General features: G+C 62.6%; 1 protein-coding gene across 11 annotated transcripts in view; it reads left to right on the plus strand.

Moving 5' to 3' along the window:
• The window catches only part of GSE1 (Gse1 coiled-coil protein), a 502,305-nt gene that overhangs the window by 468,033 nt on the left and 19,567 nt on the right, over window positions 1-14,705 (plus strand). For all 11 annotated transcript variants that reach the window (XM_063597799.1, XM_008974329.6, XM_034940851.3 and 8 more), the window contains one exon: window positions 9,466-9,665. In XM_063597799.1, the coding sequence (XP_063453869.1) occupies window positions 9,466-9,665 (200 nt within the window). The remainder of the gene's footprint in view (window positions 1-9,465; window positions 9,666-14,705) is intronic.

Raw genomic sequence — 14,705 nt, forward strand, 5'->3', positions numbered from 1 at the left:
GCTGTGTGACGAAGCCAGGGCTGCTGCCAGGCACCCTCGCAAGCTGTGTGGCATCTGCTTGCCGTGTGCAGCAGGCAGCAGCCTCCCGCAGGGACGCAGCGCCCGTCTGCCAAGGCGGCCGGGGGCGGAGGTACGGGGAGCCTCGCGTGTCCTCAGCTGCTCCAGGAGGCACAGGCAGCACCTGGGACCAGGCACCCCCTCCCTGGGAAACAGTTGGGGGCAATCGTGCTGCGGGCCTTTGCTCTGGGAGGCCGGCGCTTTGGGAACAGGGTGGCTTCAGAGCCTTCCCAGGTGGGCTGGAGAGCCGCCGTCTGGAGGACAGTTCTGAGCAGGTGCTCCTGGCTGGAGAGGAAGCCCCACCTCACCCCAGCACCACCCATGGTGCAGGGAGCTGGGGTTGGGCGCACAAGAGTCTGAGCCCATTCCCAGCCCGCCTCCTTGTCACCAGCCCCGTGGCCGGGACTCATGGCTTCCCTGCCCACACTTTGCTCCCTTAACACTGGCTGGGGGGCTCATGGTACCTGCCCTGGAAGCTGCCAGAGGCCTCTCCAAGCAGGTGTTGGCCGCTGTGTTACCTGCGGCAGGGGTGGCCCAGCCACCCATAGCCCGGCTTGGGCCACAGGGACGGGGCCGACAGGTGGTGGCAGTGGGGCTGGCACTGCTCTCTTGTCATCGAGGCCCGCGGGGCCCTGTGCCGCCTTCCCCTGGTGGTATCTGCTGGCTGCCTGCCTCGTCTTGTCACTGGCTTTGCAGGCAAGAGGGGAGGCAGATCCGGTTACTGTTCGGTCCCTGGTGCCACCTGAAACCAAGATCCCACCTGAGTGAGCAGGGACCACGTGAGCGGGGACCACGGAGCAGGGACCACAGACCCATCCTCGTGAGCTGCCGTGGGAATGCTTCCACCGTGGAGCCGGCCTGGGCGGGGGAGAGGCTCCCCCTTTCTGCCGCTGCCTCGGAAATCTGCCTCTCAAAGAAAACAGCAAAACAAACACGGAGGAAGGATCCCGCCTGGCAGGCGCGCCTCGCGTGGGTGTCAGTCTGCGGCGGCGGCGGCTCTGCAGGCGTCTGGAGCCCGTCTGTCTCCAGCGCAGGTGTGAGCGCCGCGGGCGTCCTCATGGTGCCTCTCCGTTCTCCTGGCCCGGGGGCCAGGGGGCTGGTGGTCAGGGGAAGCCAGAGCCAGAGGGGAGCAAGGCCCACGGAGAGGACCCCACCACCTATCCCGACCCCTTCTCCGCATAGCACAGTGGGGAGCCCCGGGCAGGGTGGAGGAGCCCAGTACTTGGCGTGTCAGCCTTTGGGGGCCTGTCCTGGGATAATGGAGGCAAGGCCTCCCCTAGCCACTTGGATATAAGGGTGATTTTTTTCCGGTTTCCCCTGATGCACCCTCTGCCTCCCTGCAGCCCCTGTGCCCCTTTCTTCTTCCTTGTCCTAATGTCCCACCTCCCTCAGGGTACCTGTCTCAGCTTCTTTGGTCCCACGCGGACTCTCCCGGCTCCATCCGGCTCCCAGGGTCCAGCATCTAAGCTCACGCTGTTCAGCACATAATCGGCCCCCGGCAAAACGCATCTCAAGCTAGAAACCCACACCTCCCGTTGTCAGTTTGGGTTTGATGACTGTGGCATGTGATGGCAGGGTGGGCATGGGAGCCCACCACTGGCTGACGCCCCCCCCCCCCGCCCTTTTGCAGCTGTGAGGTGGAGCCTCGTTGGTGGACGCAGGCCGCGGGTCGGGAGAGCCCTGTCCTGGGAGCCTTGTAGGGCGGCTGCTGCTACTTGGTCTCCTGCTTCTCCCCGGAACGCAGGGGGTCGCGGCGTGACTTCAGCCTTGCGCTGTGGTGTGCCTGCTGTCCCGTGTACCAGGGCTGCGGTGACTCCAGAAGGTTTCCCAGCCTGTTCTTGTCACTTGTGCGATGGGGACTTCACCTTCCAGACCCGCACCGTTCCCAGTGGGTGGGGGTATGACTGGCTCTTTCCTCTGGGGTCTGCTATTCCCGTTCCACTGGGCAGATTTCAAGGAAAGTGGCTGGGGTGACTCAGCTCCTGTCCCACTTCCCTACTCACTGGCTGGTGGCTTCCTGTGGCTCCCGTGGGCCTCCTGGGCCAAGGGGCTGGACCTCCTCTGGCCGGGCTCCTTTCCACGTCCATGTCGCCACAAGTCCGCCCAGGGCTGGGTTCCCAGGTTTTGGGTGGAAACAGGTCGGTAGGCGAAAGTAGAAAGTGGAGGAGCAGCCCTGGCAGACACAGGCTCTGTGGAGCTGCCCCGCCCTCCCTCCAGCTGTTGCAGCCTACACCGGCTGAGGGCCCAGCTGGCATTGCCGTTGGTGGGTCTGCTCCAGAGTCATGGCAGGTGGCACACCGAGGCTCCTGCTGAGTGGACTCTGCCCAGAGCTTTTCAAGGTTGAGCTGGGAGCTGAGCATGATGCTGCATGCCTATAGTCCCAGCTACTCGGAGGCTGAGGTGGGAGGATCACTTGAGCCCTGGAGGTTGAGGCTGCAGTGAGTCATGATCGCACTGCTGCACTCCAGCCTGGGAGACAGAGAGAGAGCCTGTCTCTAAAAATATTTTGTAATTAAAAAGAAAATTTTAAACACTGACTTGGGGACAGAACAGATGACAGGAAGACCCCCCAGGTTAGCAGACACACAGGGTCCCCTGGGTTCCCACCCTGGCCGGCACCTGCCCCTGCATGGTTGAAAGCAGGGGGCAAAGTGCAGCTGGGGACCCTCCTTCCAAGGGGCTGAGACAGGGGTCTGTCGCTCACCCATCTGTTCAAGCTGCCCCTCACCTGTGTCTCCATCGGCAGCATGGGCTAGGCATGGGCTGTGGACACCAGAGCCGTCCCCTGGGGCTCTGGCCCTGCTAAGCTCTGGGCAGCCCCCAGCCATGGCATCTCACAAAGACGTTCCAGGGACCCTCTTTAGGGAAGCACGTCCAATAGTCACCGTTCTGTTGTCTCCGCCGTTCCCCTGAGTAGTTGCAGCGGGGCCGGGCCCTGGGGTGGGTCGGGGCCGTGCAGAACAGCGGCTGGGGAATGCCTGAGTCGAGCTCGGCCGGGGAGTCTTTACGTCTCAGGGTGCCCTACCCTCCCCTCCCCTTTCCTTCCATGCTCGCTGCTGGCCTGGTCAGGGCCTGTGGCTTTGGGGCCTGACCACGGTGAGGCCACGCCCGCCTCGGTCTACAGTGCGCTGGAGAGTGGTCCTGTGGCCTGGCCCCCAAGCGCCTCTTAAAGACCGATGACTCTTCAGGGGGTGCCGGTGGTTTTTGCCTGGCGGGGTGGGCCTGAGCCTGGGTGGCTGACAGGTGCTGCTGTGGCGCTGCAGTCCTGTTTTTGCCCTCAATACACTCCCTCGCTGACTTTGGGGTGTCAGCTGTTAATTACATCTGCCCGTGGGCCTCAGCGCTAATCTTCGAGGTCAGACAGCAGAGGTGACGCGGACACGGGGTCTTGTCATCTCCAATCCAGATCCGTTTCGTTGACTAACTCCTGGCTGAATACTGCCAGTTAATTACAGCAATCACAGACCTTCCTGCTCCAGCCACGCGGTGAGAATGAGGGTTCGAGGGCCAGGTGCCAGCCTCGCTAATGGGCCTGGCGTTGTGGGGGCATCGATCGAGGCTGAGCTGGCTGGTCTGATGAGTAGTACCCGCCAGCAGGGATTGGCCTGCCCTGCCCCAGAGAAGCTCCCCACCCTTCACCCACCTCTCTCACTTCCTCACCCGCCCCCTTACTTCCTCACCCACCCCTTACTTCCTCACCCGCCCCTCTCACTTCCTCACCCACCTCTCTCACTTCCTCACCCGCCCCTCTCACTTCCTCACCCGCCCCTCTTACTTCCTCACCCACCCCTCTCACTTCCTCACCCACCCCTCTTACTTCCTCACCCACCCCTCTTACTTCCTCACCCACCCCTCTTACTTCTTCACCCACCCCCTTACCTCCTCACCCGCCCCTCTTACCTCCTCACCCGCCCCTCTTACTTCGTCACCCGCCCCTCTTACTTCGTCACCCGCCCCTCTTACTTCCTCACCCGCCCCTCTTACTTCCTCACCCGCCCCTCTTACCTCCTCACCCACCCGTTACCTCCTCACCCGCCCCTCTTACCTCCTCACCCGCCCCTCTTACCTCCTCACCCGCCCCTCTTACCTCCTCACCCGCCCCTCTTACCTCCTCACCCGCCCCTCTTACCTCCTCACCCGCCCCTCTTAGCTCCTCACCCGCCCCTCTTACCTCCTCACCCGCCCCTCTTACCTCCTCACCCGCCCCTCTTACCTCCTCACCCGCCCCTCTTACCTCCTCACCCGCCCCTCTTACCTCCTCACCCGCCCCTCTTACCTCCTCACCCGCCCCTCTTACCTCCTCACCCGCCCCTCTTACCTCCTCACCCGCCCCTCTTACCTCCTCACCCGCCCCTCTTACTTCCTCACCCGCCCCTCTTCCTCACCCGCCCCTCTCACTTCCTCACCCGCCCCTCTCACTTCCTCACCCGCCCCTCTCACTTCCTCACCCGCCCCTCTCACTTCCTCACCCGCCCCTCTCACTTCCTCACCCGCCCCTCTCTCTTCCTCACCCGCCCCTCTTACTTCCTCACCCGCCCCTCTCACTTCCTCACTCGCCCCTCTCACTTCCTCACCCGCCCCTCTTACTTCCTCACTCGCCCCTCTTACTTCCTCACCCGCCCCTCTCACTTCCTCACCCGCCCCTCTTACTTCCTCACCCGCCCCTCTTATTTCTTCACCCACCCCTCTTTCTTCCTCACCCACTGGTGCTTAGAAACGAGGCTCATTCAGAGACTCTGGAGTGGCAGCTGCCTTGGTCATGGCGAGGGGTCTCTCTGGGAGGTGGGGTTCAGTGGGATGGGGCAGCATGGGGTCTGGAGCCAGGCAGCTCTGGCTCTCTATGCATCCCCTTATGGCATGGGCTATAAGGTTCTTCCCATTTGTAGAGTTGGGGTACAGAGAAGTCTCTGAGGTTCCTGGGGCTTGGCACATGGTGGGGCTCGGAAGCTCCTGCTCCCAGCTCCCCACTGTCCGGTCCCCAGGGAGGACCCACAGCCCACCTGGCCATTGGCCCCAACTTTTCCCCTGGGCAGCAGGAGCCCGGATCATGAGCTCTTGGCAGCCTCTGCCTGGGTGGGGTGGCGGCTCTTGGTGTGTTGGTTTTATTTCCTTTTTCAGCTCCACAGCACAAATGTCCACATTTCCCCCACTCACAGGTACTGGAATCTAGATGGGAACACCCTGGGTTTGGGCCGGGTGCACAGGAGGGCTTTCCATGAAGTAGGGTGGTGGGGCAGGCACCGTTACTCATGCCTGTAATCCCAGCACTGTGGGCAACTGAGGCGGGAGGATCGCTTGAGCCCAGGAGTTTGAGACCATCCTGGGCACCATAGCGAGACCCTGTCTCTACCAAAAACAAACAAACAAACAAAAAACTAGCCGGGCCTGGTGGCATGTGCCTTTAGTCCCGGCTCCTCAGGAGGCTGAGGTGGGAGGAGCACTTGAACCCAGGAGGTTGAGGCTGCAGTGAGCTATGATTGCACCACTGCACTCCAGCCCAGCCTGGGCAACAGAGTGAGATCCTGTCTCAAAAAAAAAAAAAAAAGAAAAAGGGTGGGCACAGTACTGTTGACAGCGGCCACAAGGTGGGCCCAGCCTGTATGCCACCAGCTGAGGGACGGACCAGTAAGGAGTGGGTGGACAGAGGCACACAGTGGACTGTCACTTAGCCGCGGGAAGGAGAGATTCTCTTAGGTGCTGCAGTGTGGATGAACCGTGAAGACACGGCTCCCAGTGAGAGGAGCCAGACGAGAAGGGCCACGCGGTGGGATTCCCTTGATGTGAAGTCTCCGGAACAGGCCCTTCCGTAGAGACGGAGAGCCAATGCGTGTGGGGCCTGGGGAGAGGGGAGTGGTTGCTCGTGGGTAGGGGGTTCCTTTTGGGGTGACGGAAATGCTCTGAAATGGATTGTGGTGATGGTCGCACAACTCTGAACGTGCTAGAACCGTGGGGCCGTGCGCTGGGTGGGTGAATTACGCGGGGTGGAATCATAGCTGGGTGAAACCCAAGAGCCATGGAGGTTCCATGGAATTTTTTTTTTTAAACAGCGATCCTTTCCCTAGTTTGTTTTTTTTCCCCAAAAACTTAAAGTGAACTTTTTCTCAAAATCTAAATACGTACAGAAAAGCACCTAGACTGCCAGTGTCCAGAACGAACCCACGGATCAGGAGGGCTGAGGCCTGTTCTCCTCTCCCCACCCTCTGCCCCCGAGGTGAGGGGCGCGGTGCCCTGCCCTGCAGCCAGCGTTTCCCCTCTTCAGGTGGATCTAGTAGCCCGCCGGCACAGTGCCCAGTCCCAGGTGTTGGCCCAGCCGACTTGGGGTGGTGGAGTTCTCAGGGTGTGGGCAGTGGCTGGCTAGTCCATCTGGGGGTCTGGGGGTGGGTCATGCCTCAGGGGCAGCAGCCCTCAGCCTCATTCCCCACCTGGGCCAGATCCTGGTGGGTGGGAGCGTGATGAGGTGGGGGCCTTGCCTTGGGCAGTTCAGGGGTTGCTGGGGAGAATGTGAATGTGCCTCTGGGCTGCTCTGGGGCGTGGCCCATCTGGCTAGACTGAGTGTCTGTTGTGGGGCTGCCCTATCCAGTTGTGCAGGTTGCACACAAGCCCAGGAAACCACATGAAAGAGGCCCAGATACCGTTCTGCAGGAAGCAACGGACTTGCCCTCGGGACAGGGCAGCTGCCCCACCCCAAGGGAGCACCTTTGGGAGAGCAAAGCTCTGTTTCCACATCAGGATGCCTGTGGGGCCTCTGCCTCCTGGTCACGCCACTAAGGCCACTTTGGCTGCCTGAGGCCTCTGGGCACCCCCTGTGAGCAGCAGTTTTCTTTGGTGAATGTGCGTGTGCCCACTCCGGACACAGCAAAGGGGAGATGAGGCTGCTTCTGCCCCCGGAACCAAGGCCAGGTCTGAACAGAAGTCGAGCAGGATGCCGGGAGCTGATGGGCTGGGGTCCTCCTTCTGGAAAGGGCATCTACCTGCTTCTACCATGCTTTCTATGCATACATTCTACCTGCTTCTACCACGCATTCTACCTGCTTCTACCATGCTTTCTATGCATGCATTCTACCTGCTTCTACCATGCTTTCCATGCATGCATTCTACCTGCTTCTACCACGCATTCTACCTGCTTCTACCATGCCCCGGGCTGTAGGTGCCTCCCAAGTGGGGCTTTTGCAAACAGAAGGTGCCCAATTGTACCACACCTCCTCAGACGGCAGCATCTGTCCCCATGGGCCCAAGTGCAAGCTTGCACAGCTGCTGTGATACGGGGTCTGGGTGCCTGAACGCACCGTGCTGCTGGTGGGTGGACATGTGCCTGCTCCTGCCGGAACCTGACCGCAGTGGACACTGTGCTGTGATACCATAGAATCCAGGGCCACCTCTGCAGCCTGCCTTGTTGGGGACCTTGGCCTGTGCTGGACACCAGTTGGGTGCTGTGTGTGGCTCTTGGGGGCGGAGATCTGCCCTGGGCCTGTGTCAGGGAAGGGGGCTTGGGGAGGGTGAGCCGGACACTGACCTTTGTACAAGTCCACAACCGTGTGAGCGGCACGAGGTCTCCCCGCTGCAGGCTGCAGGCCAGCTGGAGTCGGGGGTGTGAGTGTGCAGCCGTGCACCCCCTGGGCCTCGTCAGGCTGGGCAGGGCTCTTGACCCCCAGGCAGCAGAGCTTCTGGAGCCCCAGGCCCAGGCCTCACTGGCAGCCCCAGCCTCTGGTGAGCTGCTCTGGCCTCGGTCACGGGGGCTTGATTCCCACAACAAGGGGGTGGGGGCTCCGGAAGCGAGGCTGGTGCCTGCTTGGGGACAGGAGGACTCTTGCAGCAGGTGCCTTTGGACACCCCCACCCCTGCCACCACACACACTTGGTCCCCTTCTGACCTGGGCGGGAGGGAGACAACAGAGGGGAGCCCTGGTCTGAGAAGGCAGTTTTGCTCCATGAAGGAGGAAGCCCCTTCCCTTAGGGCCTGGGAACACTCCTCCCCATCCTCCCCGGTCCAAAGCCCTGCCGCACCTGCAGATGGGCCGGGGCAGCCCTGCCCGTCCATGCCCCCTGCCCTTGGGGTATCCTCTTGGCTGGAGCCACCAGTCACCCAGGCCCAAAGCCCTCCTGCCTGCCCTGCACCTTCCCCCTGCTACCAGCGGGGCTGCAGCCACCCATTCTCCCATCCCTGCGGCGTCTTGGGGGCTGAGGGGTTCTTTCTGAGGCGACGGGCGAGTTCCGGGGTAGGTCGTGGTGGTGGTTGTAAACAGCGAACCTAGGCAAACCTCCTGATGTGTACCCTTAAAGATGGTGAATTATATCTCAGTTTCTGAAATTTAAAAATAAACGGATCTTTTAAAGAAACTCCCCCAGGGTCACCGTGGGTCACCCTGAATGGCTGCCATTTGGGCTTCCTCAGCCACCACCGCACTGCATCCCTGCTTGGCTGGGCCCCGTAGAGGGGTGCTGACCACTTCTTTTTTTGTTTTGAGACGAAGTCTCGCTCTGTCACCAGGCTGGAGTGCGGCAGCACGATCTCTGCTCACCACAACCTCCGCCTCCCGGGTTCAAGCGATTCTCCTGCCTCCGCCTCCCAAGTAGCTGGGACTACAGGCGCGCACCACCACGCCCGGCTAATATTAGTATTTTTAGTAGAGACAGGGTTTCACCATGTTGGCCAGGATGGTCTCGATCTCCTGACCTCGTGATCTGCCCACCTCGGGCTCCCAAAGTGCTGGGATTCCAGGCGTGAGCCGCTGTGCCCGGCCAGTGCTGACCGCTTCTTGTGTTTGTTCCCTGCTGCACTGCAGCCCCAAGTCTGCCCTGCTTGATGGGAGCCCCCGGAGGGGGTGCCTTTTCCTGTGACCCCCCCAAGCACATGGGGGCTCCCTGGGAAGACTCAGAGGCTTGGGGTCTCTGCTGCTTACACGTGGAGCTGCCTCTCGGTGGGGCAGGGTGCGTGGCCCAGCTGGCCCGTGTGTCCTGGGATGTCCACAGGCCCTTGGTTCATGACACCTCCTAGAAACACGTGTGTTCTTTAACTCTGGGGCTCCATGTCTGTCCCGGAAGGTGCTACCTTCGTCTCTCACTCAGGGACGTCAGGCACTGGTCCTGCCCGCCCTGCCCAGGCTCCTCCTGTCTGGTGGCAGTGGGCGGCCCTGGGCACCAGAGCATCTGTGCTTTGTGCCACGTGAGCAGGGCCCGTGGGGCAAAGGGATAGGGAGTGCCCGGGGTAGACTGAGCTGCTGACCCGATCGGGCCTCAGGAGAGGTGTCTCCTGCCTGCCTGTCTTGGGTGGGGGCCCATGAGGCTGGTAGACCTGGAGCTCTGGGGCCTCACTTGGAGCAGGGGGGCAGCTGGAGCCCAGGTCCCCAGCTGGCACTGCAAGTGGCTGTCACTGCGGCTCCCACTCAGGCCACCGTCTTCTCCTCCACAGGGTCCTCACTGAGCAGCGAGTCGTCCCCCGTGTCCTCTCCGGCCACCAACCACAGCTCCCCCGCCAGCACACCCAAGCGCGTGCCCATGGGCCCTATCATCGTCCCCCCTGGGGGCCACAGCGTGCCCAGCACACCCCCCGTGGTGACCATCGCTCCAACCAAAACCGTGAATGGTGTCTGGAGGAGTGAGAGCCGGCAGGTGAGTGGGGCGGGGCAGGGAGCCTAGCGTCCTCTAAGTGGGGAGGCTGGATTCAGGCATCCGTTGGGGGCTCTGGAGCTTTCGATGTTGAGTTTACATTCCAAAGACACCGCCTCCCCCACCCTGAGTTTCCGTCTCCTTCTCTGCAACGTGAGGGTGACAGCGGCACCCTCCTGGAGGCCCTGTGCAGGTGAGTACATCGGCCCACGCATCAGTCTGTCAGAAGAAACCACCCGCTGGGGGTGTCCCGTTATTTTCTCCTGTTCTGGAGGCCACAAGTTCACAATCTGGGGGCCGGCAGGGCTGGTTTCCCCAGAGGCCTCTCCTGGGTTGCTGGTGGCTGTCTTCTCCCTGGGTCATCTGTGGTGTCTCCATGTCTGGGTCCTGATCTCCTGTTCTCATAAGGACACCAGTCAGCTGGTTTAGCGCCCACCCTAATGTCCTTATTCTCATTTAGTCACCTCTTTAAAGACCGTGTCTCCAAATGCAGTTCCGTTCTGAGGCCCTGGGCATCAGGGCTCTAACACGGATTTGGGCGGGGGTGGCAGTCCAGTTCAAGCTGTGACACCGTCGAGCCGTAAAGTGGTGTTTGCACGCTGAGCACCCGGCACCCTAGCTGTGACTGTCATAGTCTGTGAACTGAACAAAGAATTGAGGTAGGAAAGATCCCAGCCCAGACGCTATCAGAACAAGACATCTGGTGGGTTTTGTGTTTCTGTCTTACTTTTGGGGCTCCCAGCGGAGGCCCCTCCCCAAGTTTTCGGGGCTCCTTATGTCTGTGGGCCCCTCGCTCTGCACTGACTGGGGCCGGCCTGTGTGGAAGGAGCTGGCACTGGGAGCTGCTCTTCTGCCTCTGCCTGGGGCCTGTGCGCCCTCAGGTGGGTACCTGCAGCTCTCCCGGCCCCCCACCCCTGGCGCGCAGCCTGGAGTGGGCCCTTCCTAATTAAGAGCGATTCTCAGGGGCTGCTGTCGCCTGGACTTTTCTGCTGAGTTCCCAGAGGGACAGCCCCACTTGGAAATACTAATTAAATCACAAAGAAGGTGGGGAGGAGGGGAGAGTGGCTCTTGCCTGAAGCTCCCTCTCCCCCAGGGGGGACATGGGTGTTGGAGCCACCTGCTCATCATCAGGGCCTGTCTGCCCTCTATCCCCAGAGGTGTGGGAAGGGAGCCAGCCTCAGTCCACAGGTGATGGCCCCCGGGCAGGCCCTGATCCAGGGTCCCAGTGGGAATCCCTGGGAACTCCGTACTGGGACCCCCGGGTCCTGACGTTGCCTCTGCTTCCTTTCACGCCTTCCCTGGCTGAGGGGACAAACCTGCCCAGGGTCCTCACCTTGCTGGACCTCCTCTGCCCCTGAAGCCTCTCTTAGTTTGACTAATCCTCGTGTGAGGTCTGGAGACCGAGGGGCAGGGCGTGGCCTGGAGGGTGGACCCTGGCCAGAGGGGCCTCCACACCCCACAGGGCTTGCAGCAGCCCAAGGCGGCCCTGGTCCTGGTTTGAGGGAGGCTGAGGGAGTTGTTACCAGCTCCGCTGCCTCCAGAGGCCACCCCCCAGGGCCAGCCTTGACCCCAGGGGCCCTGAATCACCTGACTCAAACAGCTGAGGCTCCTTGCGCCCCACTGGTGGGGCCTGGCTGCTGGTGCCAGCGCCCGCAGCTCATGGGAGGCCACTTCCCTGCCCCAGCCTGGACCAGGAGCCTCTACCAGCCAGGACCCTGCACCCAGCCACTGCCTTGACCCCGACCAGAGCTCCTGGCCTAGACCCAGGACGCCTCGAGGGGATTCCAGCGCCTTTTCCGGCGACTCCTCCGCTCTGAGCTGGTCCCTCCTCGGAGGGTCTTTACCGCCTCGGGAACATTGAGCTACCCCAGAGCAGAGCAGGGGTGCGACAGGCCCGCTCCAGCAGTGTACCACCGCGGCGCTTAATGGAACACGGTGCCGCCAGGGAAGGCGCGGGGCCGGCAGCTGGATTAGCAGGTGATGTACGGCTCCTCGCTCGGGCACAGAGGCTCAGCGGGGCATTTAATCCTCTCGGAGTGGGGAGGCGGAGAGAGGATTCCCCTCCCACCCGGCTCAAAGCTGTGGCCATGAGTCTCCGAGGCTGCAGACGCAGGCGGCAGTTGCCGGGCCGGAGGCTTCTCGGCCCCTTCTCGGGGTCACCCCTCTCTCCCAGGTGTAGTGGGAGCTGCGAGAGGAGAAATGAGATGAAAAAGCCTGTTTTAAAGCTAACAGGGCATGTCCTGCCTGTCTGACTATGGAACCCTTGCTCTAATCACCGGAGAATGACGGATTTGCCTCCTCCCCCTCCCCCTCCGCCCCTCCTCCCCCTCCGCCTTCTTTCTTTCATCGTTGCAGCTGCGGCTGCAGCCGCTGCTCAGAAATCAAAAGCTGCCCACAGATGCGCCCTGATGCGTCTGTCTGTGGAGACGGCAGTGAGACCCCGGCTGCTGCTATGGGGGTGCCTTTGGGGTAGCTGCCGAGCCTGCCGGGCCTTGCCTGAATGGGGGGCAGCCCTGTGCCTCACTCCAGGCCCCGCTGACCTAGTTCCCAGGTGTCTGTGCCAGGGTTGGCCGGGCGCCAGCCAGACGGAAGCCACAGACATGTGGGTCTGGCTCACCGGGCCCCTGCCCCGCCTGCTGGCTGCCCCCCAGCCTCCCGGACTCCCTGTTTGTCCTCAGCCAGGCCAGGAAGGTGCCATCTGGCCTGCGAGCAGGGCTTTGTCCTCGGCTGAGGGGAGAAGGGGTTCAAGGGCCGTGTCTGGGCTGGGGACAGGCCCCTCCTTGTGGCGGGGCGGCTGGGGCCCTGTGCTTTGCCGTTTGACCCAGCCCATGGCGCGGGCAGCATGCGGAGGAGGGCGGCAGGCCTGGGCTGTTGGTAGTTTCTCCCTGGGTGCTGTCCTCAGGTCGAGGTCTGTCCTCCGACGGGCGGCAGGCCTGGGCTGTTGGTAGTTTCTCCCTGGGTGCTGTCCTCAGGTCGAGGTCTGTCCTCCAGCCCTCTTCTGACTCTGGCCACCCAAGGCTGGGTGATGATTGAAGCCCCTGGCTGTCGTCTCCCTCCTGTCCTGGAGGCCTCACCACCAGCCTGGGACGGGGAGTCCAGGTACCCCGGGTGCCTGAGCAGCCGAGGCCCCTGTTCTGGGCATCCAGAGACCCACTAGCTTTGGGCCTGGTGTTCATTGGGGTGCTACTTGGATGCTGGGGGGCCAGGGGCCACTCCGTCTCGTTAAGTCCATCCCAGACCCTAGGAACAGGGTGTCTCCTTCCTCGTGCTCCGTTCCTCAGATGTTTGGCCCTATGCCAGGCAGGGTAGGGGCGTGAGGCAGGATCTAGAAGCCCAGCCTGGAAATAGCCTCACGGGGCTGGGGTAGGCAGGCCAGCCTGGCAACACACCTGCCATGTCCGGGCCCCCACCCTGCTGGTGCATCCCCCACATGCCCGTTCATAGCCGTGCCATCAACTCCGCTGCCCTGTGAGTCCCCCGCATGCCCGTGCATAGCCGTGCCATCAACTCCGCTGTCCTCTGAGCAGGTGCTGTGACGGGCACATGCCATTGATGTGTGCACGAGGCACGACAGGATGGCCAGGTCTCCCAAGGTCAGGTTGGCCCCTCGGCCACTCCCCCACTACCCCGGTTGCTGACACCGGCTGGAGACCCCAAGGCCAGGCGCTGGCCCCTCAATAGGAAGTTCCCGGCCCCACGCAGGGCGTCAGTGCCCATGTGCACCTCCCACCCTCGAGACCAGCACCCTGGAAAGGCAGGTCAGAGGTCGTGAACCCAGGAGGACCCTACAGAGAAGGGGGGCAGGGGCTCAGCCCGCGGGAAGGGAGCAGATGCTGCCTCTCATTGAAGATTCCAGGCGGCGGTGGCGGCGGCTCCTCCAGTTAATCCTCGCTGACTGTCTCCTGGAGGGTGGAGAGTCGGGAGGCGCCGGCCCGGGCTGCCTGCACTGCCTCTGCGCGGGTGCCATGTGCTGCTGCCGGGTCACCGTCTGCCGCTATGAAGATGGATGAGCCCAGAAAGAGGGGCTGGCGGGTCAGGGACACAGGCACGGCCCCTGGGAGACAGATGCTTCTCCACGGTGGGGCAGGTCTCAGAGCCCCTGGGCCATCATTCCGGCTGATCTTGTGGGGAGACGGCCATGGCCTCCTTGTTTTTTGGGTGTTTGGCATTTCGTGGCTCAGGGAGGCAGAGCGGGGCTGGTGCTCTTCAGGAGCACTGCCCGCTGATCAGCAGTCGTTACCTGACATGGCCAGATGGAACGTGAGGAAGGGCCGGGTTCCCGTGGCTCTGCATCCCTGGGAAGCTCAGAGGGGCCAGCGTGGCCGTGGCTCTCAGACACCCCCAGGTCAGGGTAGGCCTGGGCAGTGCTGTCCCCACATGGGGAAGATGCTGGGGCTGAGAGCGGCTGCCCCAGTGACAGAGTGACGCCTGGGTTGGCAGCCATCCAGAGTCCAGAGCACAGCCCCCATCTGGGCTGCCCTGAGGCTCGCTCCGCCTCCCTCCTCCTCCCTCCTCCCTCCTCCTCCCTCCTCCCTCCTCCCTCCTCCTCCCTCCTCCCTCCTCCCTCCTCCCTCCTCCTCCCACTTAGTCACACGAATGACAGGAACAAGCAAGGCCTTTTCATGCTCTGGTTTCTCCGGGCTGGACCTTGCGTGTGTGCGGGGCAGCCTCTGCGTGGCTAGGGGTGGCACGGCCTATCCTTGAACTTGGCAGGGACCTCAGCCCGGAAGGTGGGCTTTGGGCCACTGCCTCCTGCTTTGTGCCTGGAGCAGACCCCTCATCTGAGTCCTCTGGGCCACCTTCCCAGCTACACCCAGGTCCACTGTGTCCAGGAGCCTGGGACAGGCGAGCTGTTGCCTTCCCTGCCCCACCGTGTGTGTGAAGGCCGGTACCCCAGCTGGCCAGTCAGGGCCCAGCTGCTGCCTGTTCTGGTGGGCTCCAGGGCCAGGGCCACCCCAGGAGGTGGTTGGGGGCAGACCAGCACCTTCGGCCTAGGGGCAGTGCCAGCTTCCTTTGGCCCCTGCCCTCCACGTGGGCACCGGG

Source organism: Pan paniscus, chromosome 18 (assembly GCF_029289425.2).
Source record: "Pan paniscus chromosome 18, NHGRI_mPanPan1-v2.0_pri, whole genome shotgun sequence".
NCBI lineage: Eukaryota > Metazoa > Chordata > Mammalia > Primates > Hominidae > Pan > Pan paniscus.